We start from the raw sequence: 13971 nt of genomic DNA on the forward strand, positions 1-13971 counted from the left end.
TTTTTTTTTTTTTTGCTTTTTGGGTCACACCTGGTGATGCACAGGGGTTACTCCTGGCTCTGCACTCAGGAATTACCCCTGGCCGTGCTCAGGGACCCTATGGGATGCTGGGATTTGAACCCCGGTAGGCCGCGTGCAAGGCAAATGCCCTCCCCGCTGTGCTATCTCTCCAGCCCCTCCTTCAAGTCTTTGATTGCAGTTCCTGTCTCTGCTGAAGCAGCCAGACCCCCTCTGTTGGGGGTCCGGCCTTCTCAGGGTCTGTTACTGGCAGCAGGTGAAGCCTCCATTTCTGTTTTCTGCAAAGTTGGCTTTTTGCAACTTCAGGGCGATTGATATTATTTTTTCCCAGGAAATTTACAGCCGTTGCCTTGGGAAGGGCCGGTCCTATCTACCTGCCTCCCTACATCAGAAACACATTTCGCGGAGTAAACCTGGAATAAACTTCAAGCTCTGATGGTAGTTGACGATGTGTGGATTCAGTATCACCCCATCCTGCAAGGGCTTCAAGGCGCTGATTTGGGACTGGGGTTAGTATAAGCAAAGGAAGGGGGCGGGGGCGGGGGGCAGGGCTGTTGAGTCACACAGATGACCTCACTGGTGCAGCCCAGGAAATTCCAGATTGTTTGGTTTAAGATTCCACCTTGAGAGAGACGGAGAGAGCAGTTAGGTTGGGAATTAAGTCTTGGTCTAACTCCTTCATTTTGGCCCCGGTGCTCCTTCTTAATAAACTATAGCAGACAGAGGAAAGACGTTATTCTTCCGCTGATGGACATGTGTGGTTTCCCTCCTTGTATAAGGGGAATGTTAAAACTAGCCATTGGGACAGAGAGACCGTGTCTCGGTCAGTTTCTGTCCCCGGCACTCTCTCTGGTCTCCCTAACTGTAAGTACAGAGCCGAGAGTAAGCCCTGAGCATAGCCGGGTGTAGCCCCCAAACCAAAAGGAAAAAGTTAACTTTTTAAAAAAAATGCACGGCAGAGCCTGGCAAGCTCCCCATGGTGAACTTGATATGCCAAAAACAGTAACAGCGATGGTCCTCATTCCCCTGACCCTGGAAGAGCCCCCAATACGCCATCGGGCTACACTAGGACATGAAAGGGATGAATGGAGACGTTACTGGCGTCCGCTCGAGCAAATTGATGAACAATGGGATGCAGTGACACAGTGATACCGTGATCTTGGTGTGTATGTGCGGGGGGAGGGGGGAGGTTTGGGCCACCCTCAGTGGTGTTTGGGGCCATTTCTGGCTCTGTGCTTGGGGGACCACGTGGTGCCTGGGATTGAGCCGGAGTTGGCTGCATGCACGGCAAGTGCCTTCCCCGCTGTCCTGGCTGGCTGGCCTCTCTGAAGGCGGGCGTGGACGCTCATGTCCAGCTGCCCCTGAGGCCCGCTGAATCTTCACGGCACTGGAACTGGTCCCCCCTCTCCCCACCTGCCCTGCCCCCCCCCATACCCAAGTCCCTGGGGAGCTGTGGCCTCGGGCCGAAGCGAGAAGGTTACTCTTTTTTTTTTTTTTCCCTTTTTGGGTCACACCCAGTGATGCTCAGGGGTTACTCCTGGCTTTGCGCTCAGGAATTACTCCTGGCGGTGCTTGGGGGACCCTATGGGATGCCGGGGATCGAACCCGGGTCGGCCGCGTGCAAGGCAAACGCCCTACCCGCTGTGCTATCGCTCTGGCCCCAGCGAGGGGGTTACTCTTTGCAGGGAGAGGGACATGAGTGGGGAGCTGGTTTAGGAACTCAGGCCTGTTGTCTACACTCGAAGAAAGGAATTTCAGGCCTGTTGTCTACACTCGCAGAAAGGAATTTCAGGAGGAGACCCATGGAGAAGGAAGACAGTGTCATTTGGGAAACTAGGAGGAGGAAGGGGGAGGTGCTTCTCCCGGTGGTGTTTTTTGGGGGTGTCTAGTGGTTAGTTCTCCTAGGACCTTGGCTGGGAGTTCTCTGAATGCAGAGAATTCCTCCCCCCTTCCCCGGGTGTGACCCTGGGGACAGAGTTGACCCTCTGTGTTCTTCTGAGCCCTTATCTCGGCCTTTTATTTCTCCAGAGCTTCCCCTTCCCAGAGGCCCTTCCTTCTCCACGGCTGCCCTGGGCCACCTTTGAAGTGGCAGCTGCCCGAGTCTTCTTCAGGGCTGGCCCCGGGGAAAGTTTTTCCAAAACTTCTGTGACCGGACCATTGGTATCAACCTACCTGCTGCTCCCCACAACCCCCCCCCCCCAACCGCCATCAGTCTGTCCCTTCAGGTCACTTAACACCTTTGAAGGTGGGATGCAGCTTTTCCTGCAGATCTGGACCCCAGTGGGAAGGACACTGACCCGGCCCTCCCTGTGCCCCTTTGCTCCGGGAGGGGCTAATCTCTGCCCTTGGCCAGGCCTGGGTTCTGCCCAGTGGCCTCCAAGTGGGTGGCTATTTTTTTGTTTTGTCTTGTTTTGTTTATGTTGTTTCAGGAAGTGAAGAACTTAGAAGGAAAAAGGGAGGAAATGACTGTTCATGGTGTAACCTTTGTTGCAATCTGGCTGCTTTTTAAAGAAACATTGTTTGAGGGGGGGACCCCCCCCACCCCCGCCCTCTGACCCCAGGCCAGGGTCATCAGCCCTGAGGACCACAGAGACAGGCCAAGGGGGGGCCCCCACTGCCACAAAGCTTGTCCCCAGCAGGGAGGATGCAGATGCACCCCAAGAGGAAGGGGAGTGTCGGGGGCTTGCAACTAGCACTTTATAAATGGGTTCAGGGTGGGCAGGGCCTCCTGCACCGAGGCCCGGGCATGGACAGGTGCTGCCCACCTGGTTTCCCCGGGCATTGGGGGTGGGGGGTGCCCACGCAGAGTCGAGGCAGGCGGCTCCACCCGCTGGCCTGGCGAGAACGAGTGAACTGGGACCCTTCCTTGCGTGTCGCCCTTGGGCTCAGCTGTCTGAATTGGGGTGCAGGCAGGCGCCCCTGGATTCTCGCTGCTTGTCGATGGCTGAGGGAGGGGCCGCTCAGTAGGGAAACTGAGGCCCCAAGGTTGTTTGATGAGCTTTCAGCACGGGAGGACCCCGAGTGGGGGCGCTGTGGGGTGCAGGGACTGGAGAGAGGCTCTGAGGTGAGGGAGGTGACCCCAGACCCAAACCCAGCCTCCTCAGGGTCCGGCTCAGCCTCTGTGCAGAAACTTGAACTAGTTGGGGGGGGGTGCGAGGGTCCCCAGAGAGAAGTGTATGGGGAGGCCAGACTCCCCAGGAAGTTGGTGATGCGCATTGTGTGACTTCCTGCCAGGAAGTGTCTCTGCAGAGTCCTGAGCAGGGAAGGGGGGGGTCTGAGCAGGGAGGGGGGGTCTGAGCAGGGAAGGGGGGGGTCTGAGCAGGGAAAGGGGGGGCCTGAGCAGGGAAGGGGGGGTCTGAGCAGGGAAGGGGGGTCTGAGCAGGGAAGGGGGGGTCTGAGCAGGGAAGGGGGGGGTCTGAGCAGGGAAGGGGGGGTCTGAGCAGGGAAGGGGATGTCTGTGTAAGCTTTTGCTGGGCCCACAGCAGCCAGAGTCTATGCGGCACAGAAATTGTCACGGGTGTTGATTTCATCTGTAATTCAACAAACTGCTGGGTCTAGTCTAGGCAACCACCATCTATTGGATAACTAATAATAATAATAATAATAATAATAATCACTGTCACTGTCACTGTCATCCCGCTGCTCATCAATTTGTTCTAGCGGGCACCAGTAATGTCTCATTGAGAGCCTTATTGTTACTGTTTTTGGCATATCCAATATGCACGGGTAGCTTGCAGGCTCTGCTGTGCGGGTGAGATACTCTCGGTAGCTTGCCGGGCTCTCCGAGAGGGGCGGAGGAATTGAACTTGGGTCGGCCGTGTGAAAGGCGAACGCCCAACCACTGTGCTATCACTCCAGCCCTAATAATAATAATAATAATAATAATAATAATAGTAATTTGTATTATTATTAGTTTGGGGGCCACACCCTGTGATGCTCAGGGCTTACTCCTGGCTCTGCATTCAGGAATCACTTCAGGTGGTACTCGGGGGACCATATGGGGTACCGGGGATCCAATCCGGGTCAGCCCGCATGCAAGGCAAGCACCCCATCTGCTGTACTGTCTCCCTGGTCCCCAACTTATTATTCGTCTTAATGCTTTCCCTTAGTTGTCTTCTTTAGGGCGGCGGGGAGGAGAGGTCACTCAGGGTTGCTCAGGACTGACTCCTGGCTCTGTGCTCAGGGATCACTCCTGGCAGGGTTTGGTTTTAGTATTGAAATCACAATTGTGATTTTGGGAATCAGACTCAGGACCTCACATACGCAAGGCACGTGCTCTGCCACTGGGCCACATCCCCGGCCCCCTCACCCCTATGTTTTTTGTTTTTTTTTTTGGCTTTTTGCGTCACAGCCAGCGTCGCTCAAAGGTTACTCCTGGCTCTGCACTTGGGAATTACTCCTGGCGGTGCTCAGGGAACCATATGGGATGCTGGGAATCAAACCTGGGTCAGCCGCATGCAAGGCAAACGCCCTCCCCGCTGTGCTATCACTCAGGCCCCTCACCCCTATGTTCTTAAATAAAGTTTTATTAGAACAGGGCCCTGCCCGGTCAAGGACTGGGGCTCTTTTCCAGCTGCGAAGACAACTGAAGAGTCGTGATGCGTTTGCTACCCGGCTCTTGGGAGAAAAGGCATGTTGAGGCCAGGGAAGTGACGGCAAGGGCTGGAGTTCGTGCTTTTGCAGGCGAATGGCCGGGTTTCCATCCCTGAGCACCCGAGCCGGGAGTCACCCCCAAGCACCACGGGGTCGGGGGTTACCAAACCCAGCTGCAGAGTTCTGCCGGCCTCTTCACCAAGCTCTTCCCGTGACCTAACCATGGAATAACCCTCGGGGCCCCTTGAGGCGGGGACCACAGTCCCCATCCTGCAGGTGGGACGGCGAGGAGCCCTCACGGGCAGGGGACCCGCCAGGTCTCCCAGGAGGCGCGTGGGGGCCAGAGGAAGGCAGCTGGGCTGGGAGCCGAGAGCCCAGTGGTTAGTTCTCCCAGTGGCTCTGCCCCCCCTCCCCACCCCACCCCCGCCCTTACTCACCGCTCCCCAGGGCTGTTTGCTCATCGTGTGCTGAGAAGCATGACTCAGGCGTGTGCTCCCGGCCCCACAGCTCTGCAAGGTGGCGGCGGAGGCTCAGGTCCCGGCACCGCCCCCCTCGGGCTGGGCGCCAGCCTCTCCGCCTGCGTGGGACGCACAGCACAGCCCCCCGTGCAGACTGAGCGCATGGGAAGCTCCACTCCGCCGTGTGGGGACGTGTCCCGGGCAGCAGTGAGGGCGAGGCCTCGGCCACGGCCGCTTGTTCACATGGTTAGGACCTCGCGAAGGAAAATGTCTCTAAGACGCCTCAGCGTTCCTTGTGGGATGGAATGGAGTGTCCGAGGCCAGCCGTGGGCACGGTGAGGGGAGCATGAACCACCTGGGGCCAGAGAGAGGTTTGAGGGAAAGGCACCCGCCTCGTACGCCGCTGACCCTGTTCGATCCTCGGCCCCCAAACCATTCCGAGAGCAACCCTGAGCACAGAGCCAGGAGTAGCTCCCAAGTACCACCAAGTGTGGCCCTCAAGAAAAAGCAAAACAGGGGCTGGAGCGATAGTAGAGTGGGTAGGTGTTTGCCTTGCACGGGACTGACCTGGGTTCGATTCTCAGCATCCCATAGGGTCCCCCGAGCACCACCTGGGAGTAATTCTTGAGTGCAGAGCCAGGAGTAACCCCTGAGTATCGCCGGGTGTGACCCAAAAAGAAAAAAATATAATAAGAGTGAAATAACTTGAGCTACAGTCATTATGGACTGGAGTGTTAGCACAGCGGGTAGGGCGTTTGCCTTGCACGTGGCCGACCCGGGTTCTATTCCTCCATCCCTCTTGGAGAGCCCGGCAAGCTACCGAGAGTATCCCATCCGCACAGCAGAGCCTGGCAAGCTCCCCGTGGCGTATTTGATATGCCAAACACAGTAACAACCAGTCTCACAATGGAGACGTTACTGGTGCCTGCTGGAGCAAATCGATGTACAACAGGATGACAGTGCTACAGTCATTATAAGATTCAGTATTTCTAGAGACTGAACACAATGGCCACTCAACACCCCTACTGCAAACCACAACACCTAATTAGAGAAAGAGAACAAAAGGGAATACCCTGCCACAGTGGCAGGGTGGGGTGGGGGGAGATGGGATTGGGGTAGTGGGAGGGATGCTGGGTTTATTGGTGGTGGAGAATGGGCACTGGTGAAGGGATGGGTTCTCGAACATTGTATGAGGGAGACATGAGCACAAAAATGTATAAATCTGTAACTGTACCCTCACGGTGATTCACTAATTAAAAATAAATATAAAAAAAAAGATTCAGTATTTCACTATCAGTACTTTTTGGGAGGGGGGAGTTCAGGGGGCCACACCCAGCAATGCTCAGGGTTACTCCTGGCTCTACACTCAAAGATATCACTCCTGGTGGGCTCGGGGGACCCTAGCGGGTACCGGGGATGAACCCCGGGTCGGCTGCGTGCAAGCAAATGCCCTCCCTGCTGTACTATCTCTGCAGCCCAGGTAGTGTTTATTTATTTTTTGAAATGTGAAAGAAAAAAAAAAACAGAAAGAAACAAGCTGCCAGCTGCAGGTTCCTCCCTGCCTCCGACCCCCGTCATAACTTCATTCATGTAGCCGATGCTTGGAGCATCGTTCTGTGTCACCGCTGAGCTAGACTTGGGGCTCTGTGATAAAGGAGGGGCGGTCCCTATCCTCCGGGAGGTGACAGGGTTTGGGGCGGCAGGAGGGGAGGGCTCAAGGCCATGGGGGCTTGGAGCGTGTGGAGACCCTCCACAGAGCAGGACGCTGAACCGTCCACCTCGGCACCCCCCGGACTCCAGGTCCAGCCTGGTGAGGGTGGGGCCAGGCTGATGCCCATGGTGGCTGTCCAGGGGCCTAAAGGGTCACCTAGAAAGCCCCTCCCCCCAGTATACATATTCTGACGGGTGCAGGGGAGAGCTCTGCGGGCTCCAAACCGGAGTGCAGTTCCTAGCGCTCTGGGTACGGGCTCAGCAGTGCTCAGGGGCCCCCGCGGGGTCTGAGCTGGGGCTGCTGCACACAAGGCCCGTGTCCAGCTCTCAGCAGCTGCCCTCACTGTCACTCTGTTCCCCTTGTCACAGCGAGGTCTAGGGGGAAGGCGCCTGTCCCAGAGACGGGAAACCTGTGACTCAGACAGTCCCTGTGTGCCGAGCGTGGCTGCCCCTGTCCTGACCCCACAGGCTGCCCCCCTGCCCCAGCCCCGCCCGTGGGCCGTCCTCCTGCCCTGACCCCTCGGTCACACCCCCCTGTCCAGGCTCCCGGGCCGCCCCTCTGCCCTGGCCCCTGCAGTTCCAGGGAGCTTTGTTTCTGTGTGGCCAGGAGATGCCCCTCCCCACTCACTCTCCCGCTCCATGTGCTTGAGGGAATTCCTGTCCCTGAGGTCCTCCTGGGGCCCGGGGCTGAGAGGGTCATCCGCAGTGGGACAGCTGTTTCCTGTCTGAGCCCTGCAGACCCCAGCTGCCAGCCAGGCCCCTCCCAGCGCCCCCTTCTTCCGCCCTCCTGTCAGCTGTGAGCACAGGAGCTGAGCACCCCAAGGTGGGGGACTCCGCAGGTGCTACGTGTGTGTTTGTGTGTGTGTGTATGTGTGTTTGTGTGTGCGTGTGTGTGCATGTGTGTGCATGCACGTGCGCACATGGGTGGGGTCCACCCTTGGCTGAGTGAGTAGTGCTCCCCTCCAGCTTTTACCTGGTTGACCACCGCCTCCGAGGGTCCCAGCCGGCTAAAAGCCCCCCTTCACCATCCTCCCTCCCTCCCTCCCTCCCTCCCTCCCTCCCTCCCTCCCTCCCTTCCACAGCCTTTGGTGGGCTCAGAAGGGCATAAACACCTGCTCTCAGCATCCATGACTCTGCACCCAGAGACCCGGGGGCTGAGGTCAGTGGGGCCGCAGTGTCACTGTCTCAGCTGTCACTGGCTCAGCCAGGCCAGTGCTCTCAGCCCCCGAGGGGTAACGTGGCTGCTTCTGGCCTCAGGGCTCTGAGAAGAGGCAGACGCCCGCGGGCAGAGCCTCGGCACAACTCGCTGTGTCCTGTGGGTCTGGGTAGGTCCCAGGGTCACTGCAGAGCCAGGGGGCCGGGCGTGGGGGAGGCCGGGCGTTGGGGAGGCCGGGCGTGGGGGCCCAGCGTGCCTGGCATGTAGGAAATACATGTTCTACTGAAGGCCTTCCTGGAGAGGTGTCGTTCCTTTCATGACTCCGGCTTTTTCTTCTTCTTGTTATTTTGTTTGGGGGGCCCCACCCCTGGCAGTGCTCAGGGCTACTCCTGGCTCTGTGCTCAGAGATCATTTTTTCGGCAGTGCTTGGGGAACAATTCGGGGTGCAAGGACTGAACCCAGATGGGTCACGTGCAGGGAACGGCCCGCCTGCGGTGCTACCGGCCGTCGCTCTGGCCCTCTGTTTCCTGAGGTTTTGGCCAACACGTTGCTGTGACCAACACAGCGAGACATCCCTCCAGGCAACTGTCCGGGTCACACAGGGTCCTGTGGCCGCTCAGGGGCTCAGCTGTCATTTACACGTCACTGCAGACTCGGCGTCTAAGTGAGCACCGACCCGGGAAGGAAAATCATAAAGATGAAAAGCTGCAAATCATGGCGCCTTCATAAATGTTGTTTTAAAAAATGCAAGTGTGAGGCTGGGGCCACAGTATACAGCCGGGAGGGCCCTGGCCTTGCGTGCCGCCAAGCCGGGTTCGACCCCCAGCACCCCCTAGGGTCCCCCCAGCACCCCTAGGAGCGATCCCTGAGCACAGAGCCAGGAGTAAGCTCCGAGCGTCTCTGGATGTGGCCCCCAAATCAAAACAAAACAAAACTAACAAAAACCCTTTGGGCCCTGGCCGAGGCCAGGGATGGTCTGCCGGCTTAATTCGGGTTGCTGAGATCCGAGTGGATAACTTGTTATTATTTTTTAAATATTTATTTATTTTGGGGGCTGGAGCGATAGCACAGTGGGTAGGGCATTTGCCTTGCACGCGGCCGACCCGGGTTCTAATCCCAGTACCCCATAGGGTCCCCTGAGCACCGCCAGGAGTAATTCCTGAGTGCAGAGCCAGGAATAACCCCTGTGCATCGCCGGGTGTGACCCAAAAAGCAAAAAAATATATATATATATTTATTTTAATTTTTGGGTCACACCCGGCGATGCTCAGGGGTTCCTCCTGGCTCTGCACTCAGGAATCACTCCTGGCAGTGCTCGGGGGACCCTCTAGGATGCCGGGGATTGAACCCGGGTCGGCCGCGTGCAAGGCAGACGCCCTCCCCGCTGTGCTATCACTCCGGCCCGTGAGTAACTTACTTTTGTCTGTTGGTTCCCACTCGGGACTAACGGCTGCTTTCCTCCCTCCTTCCAGACGACCTCTCTTTGGACTCCGAGTCCTTCACTCCCTCCGTGCGTTTCCTCCAAGAACTGCCGAGCTACCGGTCCATCGCACGCAAGAGGACGACCGCCCCGCACCGAGACAAGCTGAGCGGCACTCTGCTGAGGTCCGCAGAGCCCCTGAGCTCGCAGCCAGAGGCCGGGCTCCCCAGCAACTGTAACAACCTGTCCATCCGCAAGTATGCACTGAACATCTCCGAGAAGAGGAGACTCAGGTACGTCGGCGCCTCCGGGCGGCCATCGGAGGGGATGGTGCGTTCTTGGGCATGGGGCACCTTTCTCAGTTGCTCACAGAGTCCAAACTGTACCGCTGGGGGCGGGGGCTGGTGGGAAGGGACGGGGGTGGGGGAGTGTGGTGCATATGCACCAGGGTGCTCAGTTGTGGCATCAAAGACTGGATGTGGGGCCCGAGTGATAGCACAGCAGGGAGGGCGTTGGCCTTGCACGCGGCCGACCTGGCTTCGATCCCTGGCATCCCATTGGTTCCCCCGAGCACCACCAGGAGTACTTCCTGAGTGCAGAGCCAGGAGGAACCCCTGAGCATCACCAGGTGTGACCCAAAAAGAAAAAAAATAAAAGACTGGATGCGTGGCCGGAGCTCAGAGATGAGAAGGTTGTTTCTGGATTCGGAGCAAGGTGGGAGCTTTGTTCTCATTCCGGGAACCAGGCGCCTTCCTTCCTGTCACCCTGTGCACCCCCAGGGACCCAACTCCCCTGACTCTGACCCCCGAGAGGAGCGTTGTCTGTGCAGCTGGGGGCTATGTTGTATAGTCGAGTTCACCCCGCTTGGTTGTTTAAAGCCACGGATATGCGGATCGGGCTTCAATTCCAGGCACGGCTCGCTGCTTCCCGGATGTGCTTTCTGGCTCAGTCCCTTTCAGCTCTTGACACAGCTTCCTGGTGCTCTTAAGAACCCCCCAAAGATGGGAGATGTGAGCTGAAAGTAGATAAAGGACCAAGCGTGATGGCCTCTCAGTATCTGTATTGCAAACCATAATGCCCAAAAGGAGAGAGAGAGTCTGGGGGAAACTGTCTGCCATGGAGGCAGGGGGAGGGTGGGAAAGGTGGGTGGGGGGAGACTGGGGACATTGGTGGTGGGGAATGTGCACTGGTGGAGGGATGGGTGTTTGATCATTGTATGACTGAAACTCAAACATGAAAGCTTTGTGGGGCTGGAGTGATAGCACAGCGGGTAGGGCGTTTGCCTTGCACGCGGCCGACCCGGGTTCAAATCCCAGCATCCCATAGGGTCCCCTGAGCACCGCCAGGAGTAATTCCTTAGTGCAGAGCCAGGTGTGACCCAAAAACAAACAAACAAACAAACACAAAAAAACACGAAAGCTTTGTAACTGGATCTCACGGTGATTTGATTAAAAAAAACAAAACAAAACTACGCCCAAAGGGGCTGGAGCGATGGCACAGTGGGGAGGGCGCTTGCCTGGCACAGGGCTGACTGGCTGACCTGGGTTCGATCCCCGGCACCCCATTTGGTTGCCCCAAGCTGTGCCAGGAGTCGGCTCCGGGCACGGCGCTGGGCAGCCATCGTCCTGGTCCTTGTTGGCAGGGACATTCAGGAGACGCAGATGAAGTACCTCTCCGAGTGGGACCAGCTGAAGCGCTACGGCAGCAAGTCTTGGAAGCGGTTCCTGGAGAAGGCGCGGGAGGTGACGTCTCACCTGGAGCTGTGGCGGGACAACATCCGCAGCATAGAAGGTACCACGCCCTCCACGTCGGCGCCCGGCCCGGGAGCTCATGGGCGCTGGCTCCCCCTCGGGCAGGAACCCGCATGTTCCTGGCACGCCGAGTGCGAGTGACCTGCCAGGGAGGGTTTGCAGAACTTGTGTCTGTCCCCAGGAAAGTAAGATGACGTTCCTCGGGGGAAGGAGACCCCCCCATCAGTTCCCGGGGACCCACAGGCCATGCCTGGCAGGGGCTTTGCAGGGTTGCACCTGGCAGTGCCCAGGGAACCTAAGGCTCAAACTTGGAGCCTTGAGCACGCCAGACCTGAGCTCCAGCCCTCGGAACCACCTCCCTGGCCCTCAGTCAGCTAAACCCTGGGGGCTGCTGCGTAGGATCTTCCTGTTCACCTACACCTCGAGTTTGTCATTAGACTGGAGGAGTGATCGAGGGGTTAGAAGCTCGTGTCACTCTACCTTGGACTTATTTTCTGGTAGGCTGACTCCGGGTCCGTTTGTATCTTGTGCCCCTGAGAACGTTCTGGAGACTGGGGTTCGCCGGGCTCCCCAGGAGTAGTGAGACTCTCCCCTCTCTTTTGTGGCGGTGAGAATTGGGGTTCGGGGGCTTAGGTCAGGCTGGAGGTAAGGGGCTGTGATAGCATGAGAGTATGGAGGTCACACGAACTCTGAGCGTTGCTGGGCATGACCCGAAACACTAAGGAACAAACCAAAAGCCAAAAAACTCAAAGCAGAACCGAACAGAAAACTGTTTTCAACCCCCTCAGGTCTGCTCAAGGAGAAATCTCGCAATGTCCATAAGGAATTGTGGCAGGATAAATGGGAGAAGTTGACCCTGTTATTACAATTTTCAGACCCACAAAACACCCCTGGGAATGGACTCGTGAAGTACTTTATTTCCTTTTAATTGGGGTGCTAGGGATGGAACTCAAAACCTTAGACAGGTAAGCCAGTGGCCCACGTCTGGGACACCAGCTCAGCTGAGCCAGATGGCTTCTTTTTTCCCCTTTTAACCTCACTGCACCCCGGAACTACCTCTTTTTTTTTTTATTTTATTTATTTTTTTAGAGTATTACAAAGCCGTTCATGATTGGATTTCAGTCATACAGTGCTCCAAAACCCATCCCTCCACCAGTGTATATTTCCTAGCACCAGTGTCCCCAGGTTCCCTCCCATCACCCCCCACCCCTGCCTGCCTCTATGACAGGCACTTTTCTTCTTTTGGGCATTGTTTACATTATTGATACTGAAATGTTATCAAGAATATCCCTTTTAGACTGCACTCATTTGTGGAGTATAGAATAACATCACATGAGGCTGACACCCAAGGGCCAGGGGGATTGCCCCATAGCTGGGGAGAAGGCAGGTGGAATAGAGAAGGGATCACTAAGAAAATGATGGCTGGAGGAACCAGTCGGGATGGGAGATGCCTGCTGAAAGTAGACAATGGACCAAACATGATGCCCTTTCTGTGTCTGTGCTGCAAGCCATAATGCCAAAAAGTAGAGAGAGAGTATGGGGAATGTTGTCTGCCATGGAGGCAGGAGAGGGTGGGAAAGGTGGGGGGGGGGGGAGACTGAGGATATTGGTGGTGGGGAATGTGCACTGGTGGAGGGGTGGGTGTTTGATCATTGTGAGATTGTAACCCAAACATGAAAGCTTGTAACTGTCTCACAGTGATTCAATAAAATTTAAAAAAAAATTTTAAAAAAAGAATATCCCTTTTAACCCTCAGATCTTGTCCAGCATGATCATTCCCAGCTATTATTGTCATACTGGTCTCTTCTCTATCTTACCTACCCTCAGCCCCACACACACTTGTGGTTAGTTCCAACCCATGATCAGTTCTCCTAACCCCTGTTTACCCTGATCATGGATATTATTCTTCTCCTATATATATATTTTATATACCACAAATGAATGCAGTCACTCTATATCTCTATATCTGCCCTTTTCCTTTTTTTTTCTTTTTGGGTCACATCTGGCGATGCTCAGGGGTCACTCCTGGCTCTGCACTCAGGAATTACTCCTGGCGGTGCTCAGGGGACCCTATGGGATGCTGGGAATCGAACCCGGGTTGGCCGCATGCAAGGCAAACGCCCTCCCCGCTGTGCTATTGCTCCAACCCCAGCCCCTGCCCTTTTCCTTCTGACTCATTTCACTCAGCATAATACTCTTCATGCCCATCCATTTATAGGCAAATCTCATGACTTCATTTTTCCTGACAACTGCATAATATTCCATCGTGTAGATGTGCCATAGTTTCTTTATCCATTTATTTTGTTTTTGTTTTTGTTTTCTTTTTGGGTCACACTCAGCGATGCACAGGGTTAACTCCTGGCTCTGCTCTCAGGAATTACTCTTGGCGGTGCTCAGGGGACCATATGGGATGCTGGGAGTCGAACCTGGGTCGGTCTCGTGCAAGGCAAACGCCCTCCCCGCTGTGCTATCGCTCCAGCCCCTGAACTACCTCTTAATGTTGCTTTATTGGGAGAATCTAAACATAGTTACAAGAGGTTTCTTGGCTCCTTTTAAAACTTCAGCCATCCAGTTCCACCTTCTCTTCGAGCATCATATTTGGAGCCAGATAATAAAAACTATTTTGGTTTGAAGTCTGGGGGCCCAGGGTGTGTGTGTGGGGTCAGAGGTGAGATGGAAACTGGGGACATCGGTGGTGGGAAATGTGCACCGGTGAAGGGGTGGGTGTTGGCACATGATATGACTGAAACCCAAACATAAACAACTTTGTAATTGTATCTCATGGTGATTCCAAAGTCCGGGGCTCCAGATTTACTGTGACACATACATGCAACTCACAGTCCCTCCCACTTCCTGCATGAATGT

At 55.9% G+C, this 13971-nt stretch overlaps 1 protein-coding gene across 1 annotated transcript in view; it reads left to right on the forward strand.

Annotated features, from left to right (window-relative positions):
• Positions 1–9573: 9573 nt before the first annotated feature.
• TMC7 (transmembrane channel like 7) overlaps positions 9574–13971 on the forward strand; it is a 34104-nt gene continuing 29706 nt past the window's right edge. The window contains exons 1-2 of the mRNA XM_004604310.2: positions 9574–9648; positions 10998–11146. Coding sequence (XP_004604367.2) covers positions 11017–11146 — 130 coding nt within the window. The 5' untranslated portion in view covers positions 9574–9648; positions 10998–11016. The remainder of the gene's footprint in view (positions 9649–10997; positions 11147–13971) is intronic.

Source organism: Sorex araneus, chromosome 4 (assembly GCF_027595985.1).
Source record: "Sorex araneus isolate mSorAra2 chromosome 4, mSorAra2.pri, whole genome shotgun sequence".
Lineage (NCBI taxonomy): Eukaryota > Metazoa > Chordata > Mammalia > Eulipotyphla > Soricidae > Sorex > Sorex araneus.